This window comes from Phyllosticta capitalensis (assembly GCF_038381095.1).
Source record: "Phyllosticta capitalensis strain CBS 128856 chromosome Unknown BKA78scaffold_7, whole genome shotgun sequence".
NCBI classification, from domain to species: domain Eukaryota; kingdom Fungi; phylum Ascomycota; class Dothideomycetes; order Botryosphaeriales; family Phyllostictaceae; genus Phyllosticta; species Phyllosticta capitalensis.
In genome coordinates, this window is record NW_027117445.1 from 441,432 (window position 1) to 457,772 (window position 16,341).

At 56.4% G+C, this 16,341-nt stretch overlaps 7 protein-coding genes across 7 annotated transcripts; 2 read left to right on the forward strand and 5 right to left on the reverse strand.

Moving 5' to 3' along the window:
• Positions 1 to 828: 828 nt before the first annotated feature.
• Positions 829 to 1,778, reverse strand: BKA78DRAFT_253858 (uncharacterized protein; the record flags this gene model as incomplete). Its single annotated transcript, XM_066884852.1, has 2 exons — positions 829 to 1,280; positions 1,457 to 1,778. The coding sequence occupies 2 exons, from the start codon at positions 1,776 to 1,778 to the stop codon at positions 829 to 831; spliced, it is 774 nt and encodes a 257-aa protein (XP_066742409.1).
• Positions 1,779 to 2,843: 1,065 nt separating this feature from the next.
• BKA78DRAFT_296933 (external NADH-ubiquinone oxidoreductase 1 mitochondrial precursor) lies at positions 2,844 to 4,817 on the reverse strand (the record flags this gene model as incomplete). Its single annotated transcript, XM_066886682.1, has 5 exons — positions 2,844 to 2,917; positions 2,976 to 3,669; positions 3,719 to 3,996; positions 4,049 to 4,387; positions 4,448 to 4,817. The coding sequence occupies 5 exons, from the start codon at positions 4,815 to 4,817 to the stop codon at positions 2,844 to 2,846; spliced, it is 1,755 nt and encodes a 584-aa protein (XP_066742410.1).
• A 963-nt stretch (positions 4,818 to 5,780) lies between these two features.
• Positions 5,781 to 7,553, reverse strand: BKA78DRAFT_318243 (thioesterase-like superfamily-domain-containing protein). Its single transcript, XM_066888763.1, has 2 exons — positions 6,998 to 7,553; positions 5,781 to 6,764 (listed from the first exon to the last, which is right to left on the reverse strand). The coding sequence occupies exons 1-2, from the start codon at positions 7,220 to 7,222 to the stop codon at positions 5,955 to 5,957; spliced, it is 1,035 nt and encodes a 344-aa protein (XP_066742411.1). The 5' UTR covers positions 7,223 to 7,553; the 3' UTR covers positions 5,781 to 5,954.
• Positions 7,554 to 8,437: 884 nt separating this feature from the next.
• On the reverse strand, positions 8,438 to 10,017 carry BKA78DRAFT_254108 (cyclin-domain-containing protein; the record flags this gene model as incomplete). The annotated part of the gene is made up of 2 exons (XM_066884870.1): positions 8,438 to 9,838; positions 9,892 to 10,017. 2 exons carry the CDS (start codon positions 10,015 to 10,017, stop codon positions 8,438 to 8,440), a joined length of 1,527 nt encoding a protein of 508 aa, XP_066742412.1.
• A 3,538-nt stretch (positions 10,018 to 13,555) lies between these two features.
• On the forward strand, positions 13,556 to 14,432 carry BKA78DRAFT_160856 (uncharacterized protein). Its single transcript, XM_066883105.1, has one exon. The coding sequence runs from the start codon at positions 13,656 to 13,658 to the stop codon at positions 14,289 to 14,291; it is 636 nt and encodes a 211-aa protein (XP_066742413.1). The 5' UTR covers positions 13,556 to 13,655; the 3' UTR covers positions 14,292 to 14,432.
• Positions 14,433 to 15,002: 570 nt separating this feature from the next.
• BKA78DRAFT_160944 (uncharacterized protein) lies at positions 15,003 to 16,240 on the reverse strand. The gene has a single exon (XM_066883106.1). It carries the CDS (start codon positions 15,756 to 15,758, stop codon positions 15,087 to 15,089), a length of 672 nt encoding a protein of 223 aa, XP_066742414.1. The 5' UTR covers positions 15,759 to 16,240; the 3' UTR covers positions 15,003 to 15,086.
• Positions 15,767 to 16,228, forward strand: BKA78DRAFT_296936 (uncharacterized protein; the record flags this gene model as incomplete). Its single annotated transcript, XM_066886683.1, has 1 exon — positions 15,767 to 16,228. The coding sequence occupies one exon, from the start codon at positions 15,767 to 15,769 to the stop codon at positions 16,226 to 16,228; it is 462 nt and encodes a 153-aa protein (XP_066742415.1).
• Positions 16,241 to 16,341: the final 101 nt, after the last annotated feature.

The window sequence follows — 16,341 nt, forward strand, 5'->3', positions numbered from 1 at the left end:
CACAACTTTGCCCCCTTGGTCAGCTTCTGGTAGTTGACAAGATGGTCCTTGTTCAATATACCGAAGTCGGAGATTTGTCTCTTCTCGAGGTGGGTGTTCAGACGGTTTTGACGGATACCAGCGCTTCTCTCAAGACGAAGGGAACGTCGCGACTGAGCCACAGTCACCTGGCTGCTGGCACGGTCGAGCGTCGTTCGTGGGGATCACATGAGAGCCTTACGTGATCTTAGTCTGAGCTCAAGTTGTCTGACTGGGATCGTTGAAGGCATTCTCTCGCCATGAAAAAATCGATGTCAGTTTGAAGGACGGTAGCTGCTCATCTATCTCGGCGGAGGAACAGTTCCAAGACTTCAGACCGCATGTTGTCAGGAATGACTTGTCGAGAGACCAACGCTGTCCTTGCAAGTCCGGCAGCTGGTTGACACATCTCCGTCTCGCACCGAACTCTTCAGGGCGTTCTGACGACACAGGCACAGCTCCTCTAGGTCTTCAAAATGCCTCACAAAATTGGTCAAAGTCGATTCAAACAGATATAGTCCAATTACACGCCCCAAGAATGTCGAAGTTTAGAAGCTATCCCCGAGTCCACATCCAGCAAATCACTTGGCGCGGCAGCACTCTCCTATTTTAAAACTCAACCCTGATTCTCATCGACCTCCTGAATGCGCGTGTACTCTCCTCTATCTTCAGCGTACGGCGGCCTACAAGCATATCACATTAGTAAAAAATCAACAGTCTCCATCTATCTCACCTCGTCACCTACTTCAGAAAACCTCCCCAACCACCAACATCAAGCGTCCCCCTTGGACTTGAAGAAAGATTCCTTACTCACCTAATCAAATTCTTCACCACAACAACCGCCGCCGTTCCCAGCATATACGCGCCCAAAAGCGCACTCCACGCTTTGCTCGCCGCCGGATCCGCATCCGTCCGGGCCCTCTGGCCGACACTAAACGCCGCCAAATCGTACACCAAACACGCACCGAGGATCCAGTCGCTCAGCGCGCCGGCCACGGCGAAGAAGACGCCCGTCAAAACCTTGACGGACCCGACAGGAGCGGCGACGCCGACGAAGTAGGCCGCCGAGGTGTTGTGCAGGATGTCGAGGATCGAAATGCCGGTGTAAGTCTTTGCGACGATGTGGGTGAGGAGGGAGGGCGCCGAGGCGCGACGGAGGGGTGGGAGGGATGTCGAGAGGTAGCTGATATGCGCGAGCAGGTTGATCAGGACGAAGATGTTGGAGAGGCCGAGGTGCGATGCATTCCAGAAGAACATCCAAGCTGTGCGCAGTCAGTGCGAGATTCTGGGTCAGGGTTTTGGAGGTTTGGTAAGGAGAGAGGTAGTTGAGGGAGTGGTGGATGAAGGCAAGGGTGAAGTGAAGCAAGACTTGCTCTCACTTTCAAAACATGACCACCACAACCACCTCACCCAGTACAAAAGTAAAAAAGGTACTCACTTCCGATACACGCATTCCCCAGCACCAGCACACCCGCATACCCCAACATATCCTCGCCATCCCGCCCCAACCCCTCCCTGCCCATCCCTCCCCCGTTCCCCCTCACCTTCCAAAACCGCACCGCCCACACCACCATGGCGACCTGCATGGGAAAAAAGAACAGCGCCACAAGTCCCGCGGACGGAGTAAAGACGCTCATGTTTGCGTCGTTGACGTCCTTCATGTTGGGCACGCTGAGCAGCCCATAGATTTGCGCCGACACGTTGTAAATGATGCTGAGGGGCGCAAGGATGCGCGCGGCGTTGTAGGAGAGGGAGAGCATGATGGCGATGCTGTTGTTTGGGACGTGGTGGTGATGGTGGTAGTCCGGAAGGTCGAGATGGTCGTGTGCGGATGGACGGACGGGAGCGCGGTGCGGAGAAGGGTTGCAATGCGGTTGTTGTCTCGATGTCGCGACAAAGCAAGCAGCTCGCGCAAATAATCGGATTGTCTGTCTCCTTGCTCAGACGGACGAATAGACAATGGTTGTTGTACGTTCAATGAATGAGATCGCAACAACGTAAGACAGCTCGAAGCTGCAGAGGTAGCTAGCTCCGCTCATGACGCAAGAGACTTGCTTCTTCCCGAACGGTAGCGGCGCCATCCGGATCGAGTCCAGTGACCAAGTGCAAGGTTAGCCCTACCTACTTTGTACCTCGTCAGCTTACTATTCCTATACGTCGTTGCTCCTGTTGGTCATCACATCGCAAAGCACAGTTGCTTCGCGTCAGTGCCTCATTCAACACCTCTCCTTCCTTCTTCCACCATAAGAAATCAACCAAGACAAATTGTAGGATACCTGATAGTCATTGACGCTACAATAGACACCCGCGAGCCTCCCTATCCTCTATCTATAACCAAGCAGTCAAAACCAGCAGCAGCCGACTTCATTCCCAAAAGATAGCAATCACAGCTTGCCCAAATTAGCCCAACCCGAGTCGACCTTCCGAGATTTACCTTGCGCATACCGCCGACGACCAACTCGGGTTCCCAAATCAATCCCACCCATCCAAACAAGAAAAAATGCTGCAACAATGCCATACTTTCTCTTTCCGTTCCAAATTCTAGCAAAGACAGACACAATACAATAAGCCCAGAAACATTGGCCGGCCGGCGGAGGGAGGAGGACGAGGAGCAGCTAATGATACAGATGAGAGGGTTTGGAGTGAGTAGTTCGACGACAGCGACGAGTGGCGACGGCGACAATGTCGGACGGACGGACGGACAGACAGGCGATGTCATCCAGGAGGAGAAGAACGAGGAAAAATCTATTCAGAGTGCATACGTTTCAGTTCGAAAAAAGGGAAAAAAGAATCCAGCATTAGCCTTTCTGGCTTTTCTGGTCCATCTACTCGCGAGACACGTCGCGCCCAAAGACCTTGGCCTTGATCCAGTCGACAATGACGAGGATACGGTTGCGAGCTGCGTTTTGTGTAAGTACTAGTTCTTCATGCCAGTGGTGATGGGGACAAAAACTTACTGCTGAAGCACATGCTCAGGTAGGCGCTCCTCCAGAAGAAGTAGGTAAGAGTGCCACCCGTGGCAATGTTACCAGTCAACCAGGAAATGTCGGCGACGGCCTTCTCGCTGCCAATGTAGGCGAGCGAACCCTGGTGAGAGTACTCAAACGGACCCATCTGCTTGACGCGGCGGAGACGCTTTTGCAGTTCCTTGATCTCAGCGAAAACCTGGTCCCGGGTGTCCTTGTTAGGAGCCTTCTCCTGGGCGAGGGACAGAGCCTTGAGCTCGTCCTCAATCTGCTCAGTCTTGGCCATGTTGTTGAAGAGACGGGCGAGGAAAGCACCCTCCTGGGCGGCAACCTGGGCAGTCGGGGCGTAGTTGGCAACAGCGCAGTCACCAACGGCCCAGATGTTCTCGGCACCCTTGACGACAAGGTATTCGTTCACGGCAAGACCGCGGCGCGAGTTTGCCTGCTCGGGGATTTGCGACATGAGGTCACGGACGACGGGACGCAAAGCGTTACCGGTAGCCCAGACGAGAAGGCCGTATGGAATGCGCTCAATCTGCTTCTGACCGTCGGGACCAGTCGACTCGGCCTCGATGTACTTTTCAGTGACCTTCTTGACCATGGTCTTGTTGCGAATGGTGATGGTCTCCTCCTTGAAGGTCTTTTCGGTGTACTCAATCAGCTGCTTGGAGAACATGGGAAGAACCTTATATCATTAGCGCAAGATGACTTTGCCAGACCGAGGATTTGCCTACGTTGGGAAGAGCCTCGACGAGAGTGACGTGGAAGTTGTCCTTGATTTCCGGAATCCACTTCTTGAGGTCGTCGTTGAAAAAGTCCTGGAGCTCACCAGCGAATTCGACACCAGTGGGACCGCCGCCGACGACAACCATGTGCAAAAGGCGCTTGACCTCCTCAGGGCTCTGGTCCTTGAAGATGGCAGTCTCACAGCAGTCCATGATGCGCTTGCGGATTCTCTGGGCATCTTCGACTTCCTTCAAGAAAAGACCGTTTTCGCGGACACCGGGGATACCTAGGTTACACAGGTCAGACGGATCCATGCTGGCCCCTGAGATGAATCTTACCAAAAGTTGCGTTTTCAGCGCCAACACCAACGACGAGCATGTCAAAGGGAACCTCGGTGGCCGAGACGTCGCCCTTGATTTCCGACTCATCCTTGATGTAGACAATCTTCTTAGCGTAGTCAACCTTGGTGGCCTCAGCCTCGTAGTACTTGACGGCGGCCTTCTTGTGACGGAGGAAGTTGCGGATCGGTTCCATGATGGAGCGGTGTTCAATTGTACCAGTAGTGCAGGACGGGAGCAGAGGCGTAAACAAGAAGTAGTTCCGGGGCGAGATGACGACGACATTGTAGTTTTCCGTGTCGAGTTTCTTCAGGAGAGAGACGGAGCCCCAACCAGTACCTGAGGAAAAGCAAATCAGCCCCTATCACGGACGAGTCGGGTTGACATGAGAGAGCATACCAAGGATAACCAGAGTCTTCTTCTTCGGGTCCGGCTCAGGTTGATCAGCCGGGTTGCGCATTTGATAGATGCCATAGCTAATGTAACCGAGACCACCGAGAGCAGAGAGAATAGACAAGCGCCAGGTCCAGCGCAGGAAACGGAAGCCCTTCTTCTTGGGCTTTTCGGGAGCAGCGTCGGCATAGGCGCGACGGAAGGTCTGCTGAAAGACGTGTCTGGGGAAAGCGGCGCGAATGGGCCGGGGAGCTTCCTTTGCGACAGAGGGAGTGAGTGCAGAACGGTGAGTCGCAAAGGTACGACGACCGGCAGTGCGGAGAGCTGCGACAACGCTTGACGAGGCCAATGGCCTCATGGCGGCAGCTCCTGCCATGTTGCCTGTGGATTTGGCAGAGGGGGACGACGGGGTAGTCGAGGACTGTTGGTGATGCTTGGAGGTCCAGCGCGGCGGCAGTTTTTCTCAAGGGAAGCGATGACGATTTCGCTCGGCCCTGAGTCCCAAGCCGCCGATAAGGCGCCGACGACAACAACGAAAGCTGTCTGGCTGTGTGGCCTCTTGCCGTGCCAACCGTAACGGTGACCACTGACCCGTATGACAAAGACTCGCCGCCGTGTCCCCTATCTCAGGCAGGAAATATAATGCGTGCTCCTAGGTCAGCGGCGTCGGCAACGTATCGTCTCGTCGGTCCTCGAACTTTTTTTTATCAAGGCCCCTCGGCAAGGCTGATGGCTCGCTGATGGCTCGGCCAGCCCCCGTCGTCGGATCTCGTCCTCTAGAATTTGCGGCGCGGCATCGATGGTCGACAGTTCGATATCCACTCTGTCTCGGCTCTCAAAAATTCTCCTGGGCCTCCGCCTCCGCCCCGGCTGATCACGGCCACCATGGTATTTATGTAGTCCTCTGCTCTTGTCGCCCGGACCCCGCCCTCCGCTGCCAGTCACGACGGCTTCGGGTCTTCACGGCAGGCCTGCCTCGGGCGTGCGGGCGCGACGACTTCCCGTCGGATCAGACCGGAGCCTGCAAAGTATCGTCTCTCCAGCAGAATGGTTGGAAGCGGGGGAAGCAAACGCGCTAGGGGGGAGAAGATGGGTTGGTGGAGGCCGTAGGAGGGGGCTGGTGGCTTGAGAGGATGCATTTGAATATATACACCAGATCAGCTGCCCGTGTCAAGATCTCACCCCATGGCACGTCAGTTGCTTCGGCTATAGAGCGCAAGAGACACCGGGGTCGCGCCTCAAGAAGCGACTACGCCGCTTGCTCCGCCCTGTGCATGAGCAGCTTCCCTATGCATATATGATATCACCATGGAAAACCCAAGTCAACCTGCCGGATTTGGATCGAGCTGACTTTTCATGAAGCTGTGGACTTGCTTGCATGTCTGCCGAATTACCATACCCACCGCAACTGGAGCTCTGTGTCAACTTGCTTGCGAGTGAATATATCTCTTTGAATATATACAAGGACATCTGCCCGGAGTCCGTTTCCAGACGGAGGTCTAATGCCATGCCTCTACAACTTTGCCTTCTTCAAGCCCTCGATCTTTGCAGTCCATCTGCTCGGTTTACCAATCCTAACCAAACCATCTTGCCAAGTAGTAGCGATGTGTCTACCATCTGGACTCCATAATCTACTCACATGCAATCCTCTATTCCCACCCGTCCTGCTAATCCTAGCCTCCTGGCAGAACCATCTCTTCTCGCCCTCCTTCACCTGCATGGCCATCTCCTTACTGCTCACGTGGAACACAACGGAGTAGCTCAGACTCGCCATCTGCCGGTAATCGTCCCCAACGTCCAGGTGGTTAGGAATCAGAAACAGACTGTTGCGGTCGCAGGCGTACAGGTGCGCGCACGCATGCAGGTTGGGCTCCTCGGTCACCGGAGGCATCTCGCCCGTGGTCGAGTAGAACTGCAACTGCCGCCGCTCCAGCGGTCCGCGGTGGTCCTGGTTGTACGGCGCCATGTCGACCTTTCTCAACGACAAGCCCGGAAAGGCGTCACGGGGGCCATCTTTCGCGGCCGCCAGCTCCCAGTACCACGGCGAGTCGACCGATGGCGCTTCGGACCAGTCTTCAGGACGGCGGTCTCCCAAGGCGCTGCCGTACTTCTGGGCCAAGTCACATGGCTCCTGGAAATCGTAGTCGCCCGGTTCCTCGTCCACTTTGAAGATGCAGGTGCATGTGAAGCAGACGCCGCGCTGGGGATCTTGGACGACGTCGACGCTGCGCGTGCAGTACCGGCCGCCGTCGCGGAGGTTGCGAACGTGATAGATAAAGGGGCGCGTCGTGTCGCCAGGGAAGATGAAGAAGCCGGTCATATTCTAAAGGGGGTTGCCAAGGTCAAGTGTCAATATGGACAAGAGACAAGGGGCGACGACAAGGAAACGACTAAAGTCAGAGAAAAAAGATGATTTGGGAGGGAAAAAGGGGGGTCCACAACAAGCAATACTGCCCGTGCCTAGAATGGAAGATGGAAGGACAAAAGATTGCCCAGCAAAGCAAGGCGGGCGGGCAACCAACAGAGAACCAACCTACGCATTGCTCACACACATACATTCACCACAAAGCCTCTCCTCACCGTCTGACTAGCAGCCCACACTGCCTGCGCATACACGTGACCGCCATACGCGGCCGTCGTGTCCCCCGGCGAAAAAGCTTTTGCCGTGCTCTTGAAGGCGCCGCCGTCGCCAACCTTGTCCAGGCGCATCAACTCCGTAAAGGCCAGGTAGCGGTTGCCATTGGCGGCGGAGACGTTGGCGTCGTCGTCGTCATGGACCATGTTGTTGGTCGCGCGCGGAGATTGACTCGGTTAAGGTAAGGTAGGTACGGTAAGGCAGATGTTTGGTGAGAGTAGGTAGGCAGTGTTTCCCACGCAACCAAGAAACCCAACGGCTAGGCCGATGAACGGGATGCTCGTTGCTGGCTGGCTGGTTGGCTCGGCCTCCTCACTCTACTCAACAGAAATGACTGACGGGATGGGATAATTCAGCCAGAGATCGCCAGATGAGATTGTTGCTTTCGATTTCGTTTGGGTCCCCGTCGTCGCGTCGGGCAATGAATCTCTTTCTTCATCAGGTTGCGGAAAACTTGTCCAAAGCATGATTGCGATGTGCTGGTCGCAGTTGGGAAGCAACATGCTTGTTGGCAAGTGCTCCCCGTCGGACCTCGGCTGAGCAGCTTTGGTCCTGAATGGCTGCAGCCCCATCAGGGCATCACGCCTCGATACCTCAGCTGTGCAGTTGATCCCATCGCCCGCTGGCTGGCTGTCGTAAGTAGGACGCACACCAAACAAAGGCTGGCTTTGGCCAACCCTGTCAATGACACCGTTGTGTGTGCCGCTCCATCAGCTCGTATTCTTTTTTGCGATTGGCACTCTCGGTTTGCCTGCCAATACATGACTCTGCCGCGCGTTATATCACAAAGGCCCCTCCCCTTACGTCAATTGCAACGTCTGATTCGACGCTCAACATTCAAACGCCTTGTCGAGCGTGTACCGACAGCTATCAACACGGGAACCATCACCTCGCGCGTGTTCAAGCTTTACGCCTTTTTGCAGGGCTGTGTTTGTCTAAAATTTCAACAATGCCCGTCATTCGCTCTTGCTAGCCTCGGCCACCATTCCTGAATGCGGTCGTTATGCACCGAAAGCATGCCAATCTTAGGATACACGTTTCGAAGAAAAAGATGAGCCTTTTTGCTGCTAAAAATCCACTCGCTGTTTGTAAAGTTCCGGATATCAAGAAAGTGAACGCCGAGCAATGCAAATGTGTTCAATAAGCAAAGCGTAAGCCTGCTAAGCTCCCAGGCCAGGTCTCAGCTCATGTCGAGGGACCTGACCCATGCTACTGCTTGCAAGAAAAAGAACCTTATCGACTCTGTGCGAGTCCATGTGCTTACTCCATCTAAAACGCCATTTGGTATGCAAGAGGAAAGTGATGTTCCTCGGTATGAGAATCATGCGTTGAAAATCATTAAGTGCAGTCTCGAAGAAAATCTATCGACTGAAGTTGGGCTGAGGGAGAACTGGCCACTGGTTGAACTGGTTCGTCGCTGGCCATGCCTCGAGATGCATGTAGGGAAGAGGTCCCGCACGTCTCTCGTTGGACGGCCGTCCCAGGGGTTGGTACTGCATCTGGTCGATCCCCAAGCGTGGTGGTTGACCCATTGCTCCCGAGGGAGGAGGTACCAGCAGAGTGTTGACCTGGCGAACCGGCCTATACGGAGAGCTGCGCTGCGAGAGGTAAAACGACGGCGACAGCCTGTTTTGCTTCGGAGGCGCGGCAGGCCCAAAGGACGGATTGATTGGTGAGTTGGTACCAAGGTCCGTTGGGTAGGGGCTCAACTGTCGCGAAGCCACCACGGAATGTTGTTGAGGCTGGGGGATTGGCAGGATCGGGCCACCAGAAGTAGGGATGCTCGCGGCCTGCTGCCCCCACTGCACCGGCGGCGGATATACCAAAGACATGGCCCGTCCTGATGGTGGTGGCAATTGAGGCACCGACAGGTTTGGCAGGGGCGGCAACATTGGGGGCGGCGCCGTGGAGGCCGGGTTTGACGTCTGCGTCATCGGGGGCGGCTGAGACATGGCGGTGAAATTTGGAAGGGGGTCCCTCAGGCCAGTCGAGGGCGTAAAATCCCGGAGTGGACGCTTAGACGCAGGCTCCTGAGCTTGGTCGTCATGGCTCCTCTTTCTGGTGCCAGGGCGGAGGTTGAGCTCCGGCAGCGGTCCAATGGGCGAGACGGCTGTAGAGGATATCTGAGGGAGCAAAGTCGGCGTGTTGGAGTAGGAGTGGTTTGGAGAAAAGCCATTGGCAAAAGGCGGCGACGCTTGAGTCGAATGCGGGGGAGAAGGCAACGCTGGCGGCATATGGAGAGTTGGCGTAGGGGGTCCCAGTGTTCGCAGGGGCAACTCGAGCCGCGCCCTAGAAGCTTTGTCGAAATAGGTCCCAAATTTTCCAAGTGTGATGTGCCATTTGCTCCAATCCTCTGCTGAAGTAAAAAGATTGTACTTCATGTTGCTGAGAAACTCGACTTCCATAATGTGGACTTCTTGCACGGATATTCCCGACACGTCGGCCCATGTCTTGTTGGTGTAGGTGTTGTCGTCGAGAAACTTGTTGCCCAACATCAAAGCCACCGTGAGGAGCCTGTATTCGCTGCCTGGCTTTCCTTTGACAGCTGGGTTGATAGTCTTCAGGCGGTAAATGAAGAGCAACGCCAAAAGCACAACATTCTGTGTCACTTGCGTGGTCGAGAGGATCGTAGCCACCCATTTCCGGAATCCGGGTGTCGGTTGAGCATCTTCGCAGAGAGGAGATATTGGAAGCGGCGGAGTACGCGTGTCCAGGGCTTTGTGCAGAACTGACGAATTTTCGAACCAGAAAAGACTGGTAATCTAGCGACTGGTAAGCAAAAAAATCTCAAAATTGAAAATGCTCCCAAACTCACCTCGGCGGCGAGCTGCGGCATACTCGCTTGGGGCGTTTTGATGGTGGAGGGTATTTGAAGTGAGAGAGCCACAGCGTTGTTTGAAGACCTCCCAGAAGACGCGTACTCGTCGAAAGATGGAGCCATTTTGATTGGGCTTGAGGGCCTGCTGCCCTGGCCGTATGTGTGTTGTGAGGGAGCCGGCAGCGGAGGTCTGGCTCCATTTGCCATGAGGGCGTTGACGTCGGCGGGGTGGTGCAGGTGCCGCCTGTCAAGAGGAGCGGCATCGCCAGGTCTTTGAGCAGCAGGGCGGCTTCCGTTTTGCACCAGGCCATTGTGCGCGCCATGTATGCTTGTCATTTCTGCAGGAGGCGTGACGAGAGAGCCAAGGCTTGGCCGTGCCTGTCTTGTATCTTGTTGTTGTTGGTAGGCAAGCTTTGGGTGGATGGCCGAAGGGTGCGAGGTCGGGTGAAGCGGGACAGCGTGAGGCATTGGCTGGGGCCGCTGTAATTGGAGCATGAGGGCGAGCAGCGAGAGGGTGGAGGTGAGTACGGGAGTAGGCAGGCGGGAGGTATCGATGGTAGGTCGTGGTGTCGTCACGGATGGAGTCGGTCGAGGGAGAAAAGGAAGGTGCTTTGGTGGTGGAGCTTCACAACATTGCCAGAATGAGTGAAATGCTCGTCGGACCCTTCATTCGCGGATGGTGGTAGTGAAGCCAAGCAAGGAGCAGCGGTCGAGGTATGCTCTGGAAATATGTGGAGTGGTTTCCCAGGTGCTACAGTACGAGGGAAAGAGGAGTTGAAGAGATGGAACAAAAGGGCAGCAGGAGATGAGGGTTTGGAAGGAAGACGACGGAGGGACGAGAAAGGATGCTGCAGGAGAGAGGCAGCAGTAGGTGAGGATGATGGCGTTTCGCTTTGCGTAGGCTGCATGTGGACGCGGCGGAGAGGCACCTCTTTTTGATAAAACATTATTCAGGACTAGTCAGGCGTATCGTGAGAGAGGAGCTCGCGCCGGGATGGAAGGAAAGTTCCAGGCATGCTGCCACCACGGTCACGGCCACGGTCACGGCCACGGGCACGGCGGCGGCGACGCGGGCGTGGGCGTGGATGGGCCACCAAGCGGGCGAGGAGGGCCGGGCGGGCAGGGCAGCAAGATGGAGTGGACACGACGGGCAGGGGATGTTGGTGTAGTGTTGAGTGTGTGGGAAGGGTATTGGAAGTGGAGGGGGAGACGACCGGGGATCAAGGAAGACGGAATTGCTCAAGGCAAGTGGTGGCCGACGCGCGAGACGAGACGGAGACAGACGTATGTTGTCCTTGTCGAGCGAGGCTGATCCAAATTGTGGGCTTGGGTGTTGATGTCAGAGCAACCGGTGCGACTCCTAGGCAGGCGGTGGAGATGCAGCCAGCCAGCAGCCAGCCAGCGACCCAGCCGGATCCAACAACAAGGATTTGATTGATGCAGCCAAACTAAACTGCTTGCGTCGGTCCATTTGTCTTAGTCTGCAAGTGTAAGCTAAGCCTGCGCCGCGTCGTCGCCCGCTGATCCTCTTTCTCTCTTTTCTCTTTGACCTCGTCAACCCAATCACTGCCGTTCCGACGGCTGCCGCTGGCCAGAGCCAGGGTGTCGCAGCAACCCATCTCTGAGAACAAGTGCCACCAGACATGCCCCTAACAACAACACAGAGTCCTTGCTTGATCTGCTGCTTGACACCATGTCCGTGTCCGGATGTCGAATAAAAGTCGTGAGAGACTTCATCGAATCCACTCATCCACTGTATGGGTCGGCCAAATGAGCGACACGCGCGCTAACGCTTCCGTCCCGCCAAGAGCCAAGTTTCACGTCGTCCGGCAAAAGGCACGCCGGCATCAATGCAGTTGGGTCAGAGTCGCGCGGCCGTCAATCGATGCCTGGCTGGCCTCATTTTTTTTCCTTCTCATATCAATCTGCGTTCCGTAAGACGTGTGAGTCTTGGTTGGGTCCTCCGGCGCCGGATTCACAGCCTCCTGATCCTGGTTGCGCAGCCATGTCCATGGATGTCGATAGGGGGCCGCATCATCAGCACCACCAGCCAGCACAAGCACCAGCTCCATACCATGCCATGCCACCATGCCACCATGCCGTCGACGAGAACAGCAGCTCCGTCCCTGGATACGTACCATCATTTGACTGCCATGAGATCTGCATTCGCCGGCGGGTCGACTGCGCAATCCGGGAAAGCAGGAGAAGGACAATAAAAAGCTGTCAGCCAGCCAACGTGAACCTGTCTAATGGCCGTGGTTACGTGATGGGCCAGCTTACGCACCATCCCTGGCGTTGAGGTTCTATTGGAATAATGCCGGCGAGCGGGCGGCTAATACGCTCACCACAATTTTTGTACCGTGTCCATCTGGTCCCGTCGCCCGTCGCGTCTCGCGTACCCCCCAACCCCAATAATACTCTTACCCCATCCAGCGACCCCCCGTGCAACGTCGTCAGTGTCTTCGTCGTTTCGCGTGTGACCTCATGGCCGTGTTGAACCTTGTCGCCCGCCGCCTGAATCATTTGACCGTCCTGCTCCTATGTAAGGTAACCTAGGACTACTCCTGTTGGTCCTTTGCTTTGCTCCATCCGTCGCGCGACGCATCTCGTTACCCACTGCAAAATGATTTGCTTCACGAGCGAGTCAACGCCCTCAGCCATATCTCTGCGCCGTCTCAACTCGCTTAGCCTAAACTTTGCGCGTCGCGATCCTTCTGACCATCGCGATAGAAAAATCAATGTTGCCGTCGCAAGGATTCTGCTCACCTCCGCGTCCCGTCAATCCCTATTCATTGTTTGCTCATGCTCGCTCATGCCTGCTTGCCTGCGCCTTGGTCCGTCCCTCTACCGACCCGCGGATGGCACTGGATTGGACTGGACTGGACCACACGCAACCCAAGCCCGCCGCCGCCCTTCTATCCGTCCGTCCGTGCTAGGAGTAGAATTGCAGACACACACGTCGTCACTCACACACAGTTTCCAAGCCTCTTGATTCTGCTCCTTGCAGACGTTAACCTGAAACGGCTCAGCCGGCGACTGCGGCCGACATGTTGAGCGTGTTACCCATATCAATCGTAATCCAGAGCGAATGAGTCGTCTCGGCGTCATGTTGTTCAGCCCCAGCCTGGAAGCAAGCCAGACTGCCCACCTGCCCGCCTGTGCTTGTGCTGAGCGCATTGCGGATATCGCAGGCTAGCGAGGCTAGCAGGGAACCCGGTGTGCCGCTCGGAAAGGGAAAGGCGACAGAGGAAAGAAAATTCTTGCAGCAGAGCGTGAGCAACCAGGCTTGCAACGACGCATCAAGCAACCATCTGTGGGCGATGGCGCTGCCAACTAGCCCACATCAGCCAAGGCACACCGAGTCTTGAACCAATCATTACTCTATCGGCATGACTGGAGAGCGCATGATGGACCATCATCGTCGCAGAAGCAGCAAGCAAGCCCGCGCCCGCCTTCTGACCAGTGCTTCCACTTCATTATTTGCATCTCCAAATGGTTTCGGCCTCAACACCCTCAACCCTCAGGATCAACTCGGCGGCACATGCAGCCGCTCACAGTAGTCGCACACCCTTCTCTTTTTCTTGCTCGCCTTCATTCTATCGCCGACCGCGACGACGGCTTAGACTTTGGCCGTCCGTCCCTCTTGCAGTTTAGTCGCCTCGTCCCGCGCTTTTGCCATACGGCTTGCTCGCCGTGCTGGCCGTCTCCGGCGTAGTTTGAGATCGAGATGACGAGATCACCGGCAGACTTTGCCAAAAGTCATGGCACACAACCACTCGAATGCTCCGTGTATGCATTCCTTTGCGATACTCCAGCACCCTGTCCCTACATTTGCACGAAGCTTGAACGCGTCGTCCTGTCCTCGCACTCTCCTTCCCCATTCGCCCGTTTGTCTTTGCGTGTGCCACGACTTTTTGCAACTGGCAAAACGCCCTCCCCCCCCTCGTAACCGGGCCGGCCATCATCTCTCGATTATTTGCGCCTGTGGCACACTCGAAACCATGAGTGATCACAACCTCGCCTCAGCCCTCGCTCGCTCCCTTGACGACAGGAGCAGGCAGGAGCAGCGGCGGCCGAACGAGCATGCGTGGGGCGGCGCGGCGCTCCACGCTCCGAGCGGCGGGCGTAGGCTGATGAGGTGCGTTGTGGAGCAGTCAATCAATTGTGCGACTTGCCTGCGCTGCTGCTGGCTGGCTGGCACGCTGGCTCCCTGGGTCCAACAAATATTGCATCTGGCAGGGTCCGTCCAATCCGTGCCATCCATCCGTTATTCGGTCGGCCGGCAAACACCAAAACAGCCGTCGCAGTATTGCTGCCGCCTTTTGATCATCCGTTCATTATTATTGCTGACCTACCGACCTGCGAGTGAGGCACACGCCGGCCTGCTTGACACGTGATTGATGAGAGAACAGGGGTTGTTGCGAAGTGCAAGTCACAGTCGTGGCACCCAGAATTTCGCCCAGTTCTCCGTCGAGCTTTTGATGAATGCTGTCCATCTAAAATTCCCCTGCCTCCAGGATCGCTTTCACGATCGCTCTCTCGTGCCACGGCTTTGCTACGACCCAGCCTCGGAGGTACAGAGCCCGGAGTGGCGGATATGTATGGATTGGAACGACACGGGGGGGAAGGGGACGAACAGACGGGGGCCGCCAGCCAGCCTCACCTCGGACACGGTGGCTCAGTGGTCTGCCTGCGTCCGCTCCGTAGTCGTAGTCGTCGTCAACGTCGTCTCGGCCATGGGTGGTTTTAGTTTTTGCACGCCCCGTCCGTCGTCCTCGTCTATGTGCCCCCTCGTCTCCGCTGCCAACGCCGCCGCCGCCGCCGCAGCGCCGCCGGTGCGAGCGCGCGCAGTCAATCAATCAGTGGAGAGACGTCATTGGATGATTGGAGGTGGTGTTTCTTCGGATACAGCTCCTGTCTGTCGCCTGCTGCGTGCACTTCACTTCAACTCCCTCCCCCTTGCAACGATAATTGCATACCACCACCCAAATCAACCCATCGTCATTTGCTGCTCGACGGGATAGGCATGTGTCTCAGGCACCACCTTGCCTGTGGCCGCCGCCAACGTAAGCCCGTCTTTCACCCGGCCACCACCTGTCGCTCTGCTCCACTCGACTGTCCATCCGCTGTTGGGCTGCTGGCTGCATGCGTCCGCCGCCGCCGCTCGCTGCTACTGTACAAACGCCCTCACCTCACCTTGAACTTCCCTGCCTGCCTTGCTCCGTCGAAAAACAACCGACCACAAGAACAAATGATCCTCGCTGCCGGTATGCTGGGGGCCCAGCGCCAGCGCCGCGGCGGTTGCGCTCGTGTATCATGCCCCGGTCTCTGATGTGTAGGTATGCCGTTTGCTCTCCAGCGCTCAATCGTGCTCTTGCATCCATGTCCTTTCTCCCCATGCGGAGACACCAGCATACCGCAGCCCTTTTTGCTTGGGGAAACATCTGACAAAAAAGCCCCCGCCCACCTCCCTCCCTTCCCCGTAAAGTCATCCAGCTACCACATATGTCCATCCATCCATCCATCCCCCGCGCACGCAGCCATCCAGCCCGCCCGCCCCGTGCCCGCCCCCCCAAGTCCAACCCAAGCCAGCCTAGTCCAGCCCAGCCGGGCCAGCCAGCTGCCAGCTGCCAGCTGATATGAGGACGAACCGGGAGGCCAAGGGGGTGTGTGTGTCTGGGTTGGCCGGGTTGGTTGGTTGGACCGTCTTGGGTTGGGTGCACGCATTCATATTCTTTGACGCTGTGACAGACACGGACTGCCAGCGGCGGCGGCGGCGGGGCTAGGCGGGCGGGCGTGTGATGACTATGTATGGAACCGAAGCGACGGACGAGACGGCCTTGTTGGACACTACTCTCACACATACAACACAATGGCCGACCAACACCCTAGCTACTTACCTTACCTGACCTGCCTGACCATCACTTTCGAACCCAGCTCGCTCGCTTCCCTCGCCCACACCCCCATATTGCTGCTGCGACCATGTACCGACTGCGACTGCGCCTGCGCCTTGTTCCATCTAATTACATATCTCACCGGACGTGCCTGCCTGCCCTTCCTGACCTTCCTCCTCCTTCTCCTGCCGCTTCCGGGAACGTGCTTGATTGACGATACGCCGAGCTGGATTTCGCCGCCGCCGCCGCCTCCTCCTCGTCCTCCGCTCGCTTCCATTGCTTTGCTTGCAACCAAACCGGGGCGAAGGCTAGTGGCTGCTACATGCCTAGGATTCATCATCACACTACCACTTCCCGAAATACGAGGCTCGGTCCAAGAGAGATACGTACCGTGGTGCAGTGAGAATTGCAGAAGAAATATTGACGTCCAGATGGGGTAGGGGTTGCTCGTATGTTTTTCGCATCCTCCTGCGAGCTTGAAAGCTTCCTGTATACACTCATGTCGACTCTGTGTGAGCTTACCGTGTGTCGCCCGAGTTGACCACCAAAAAGT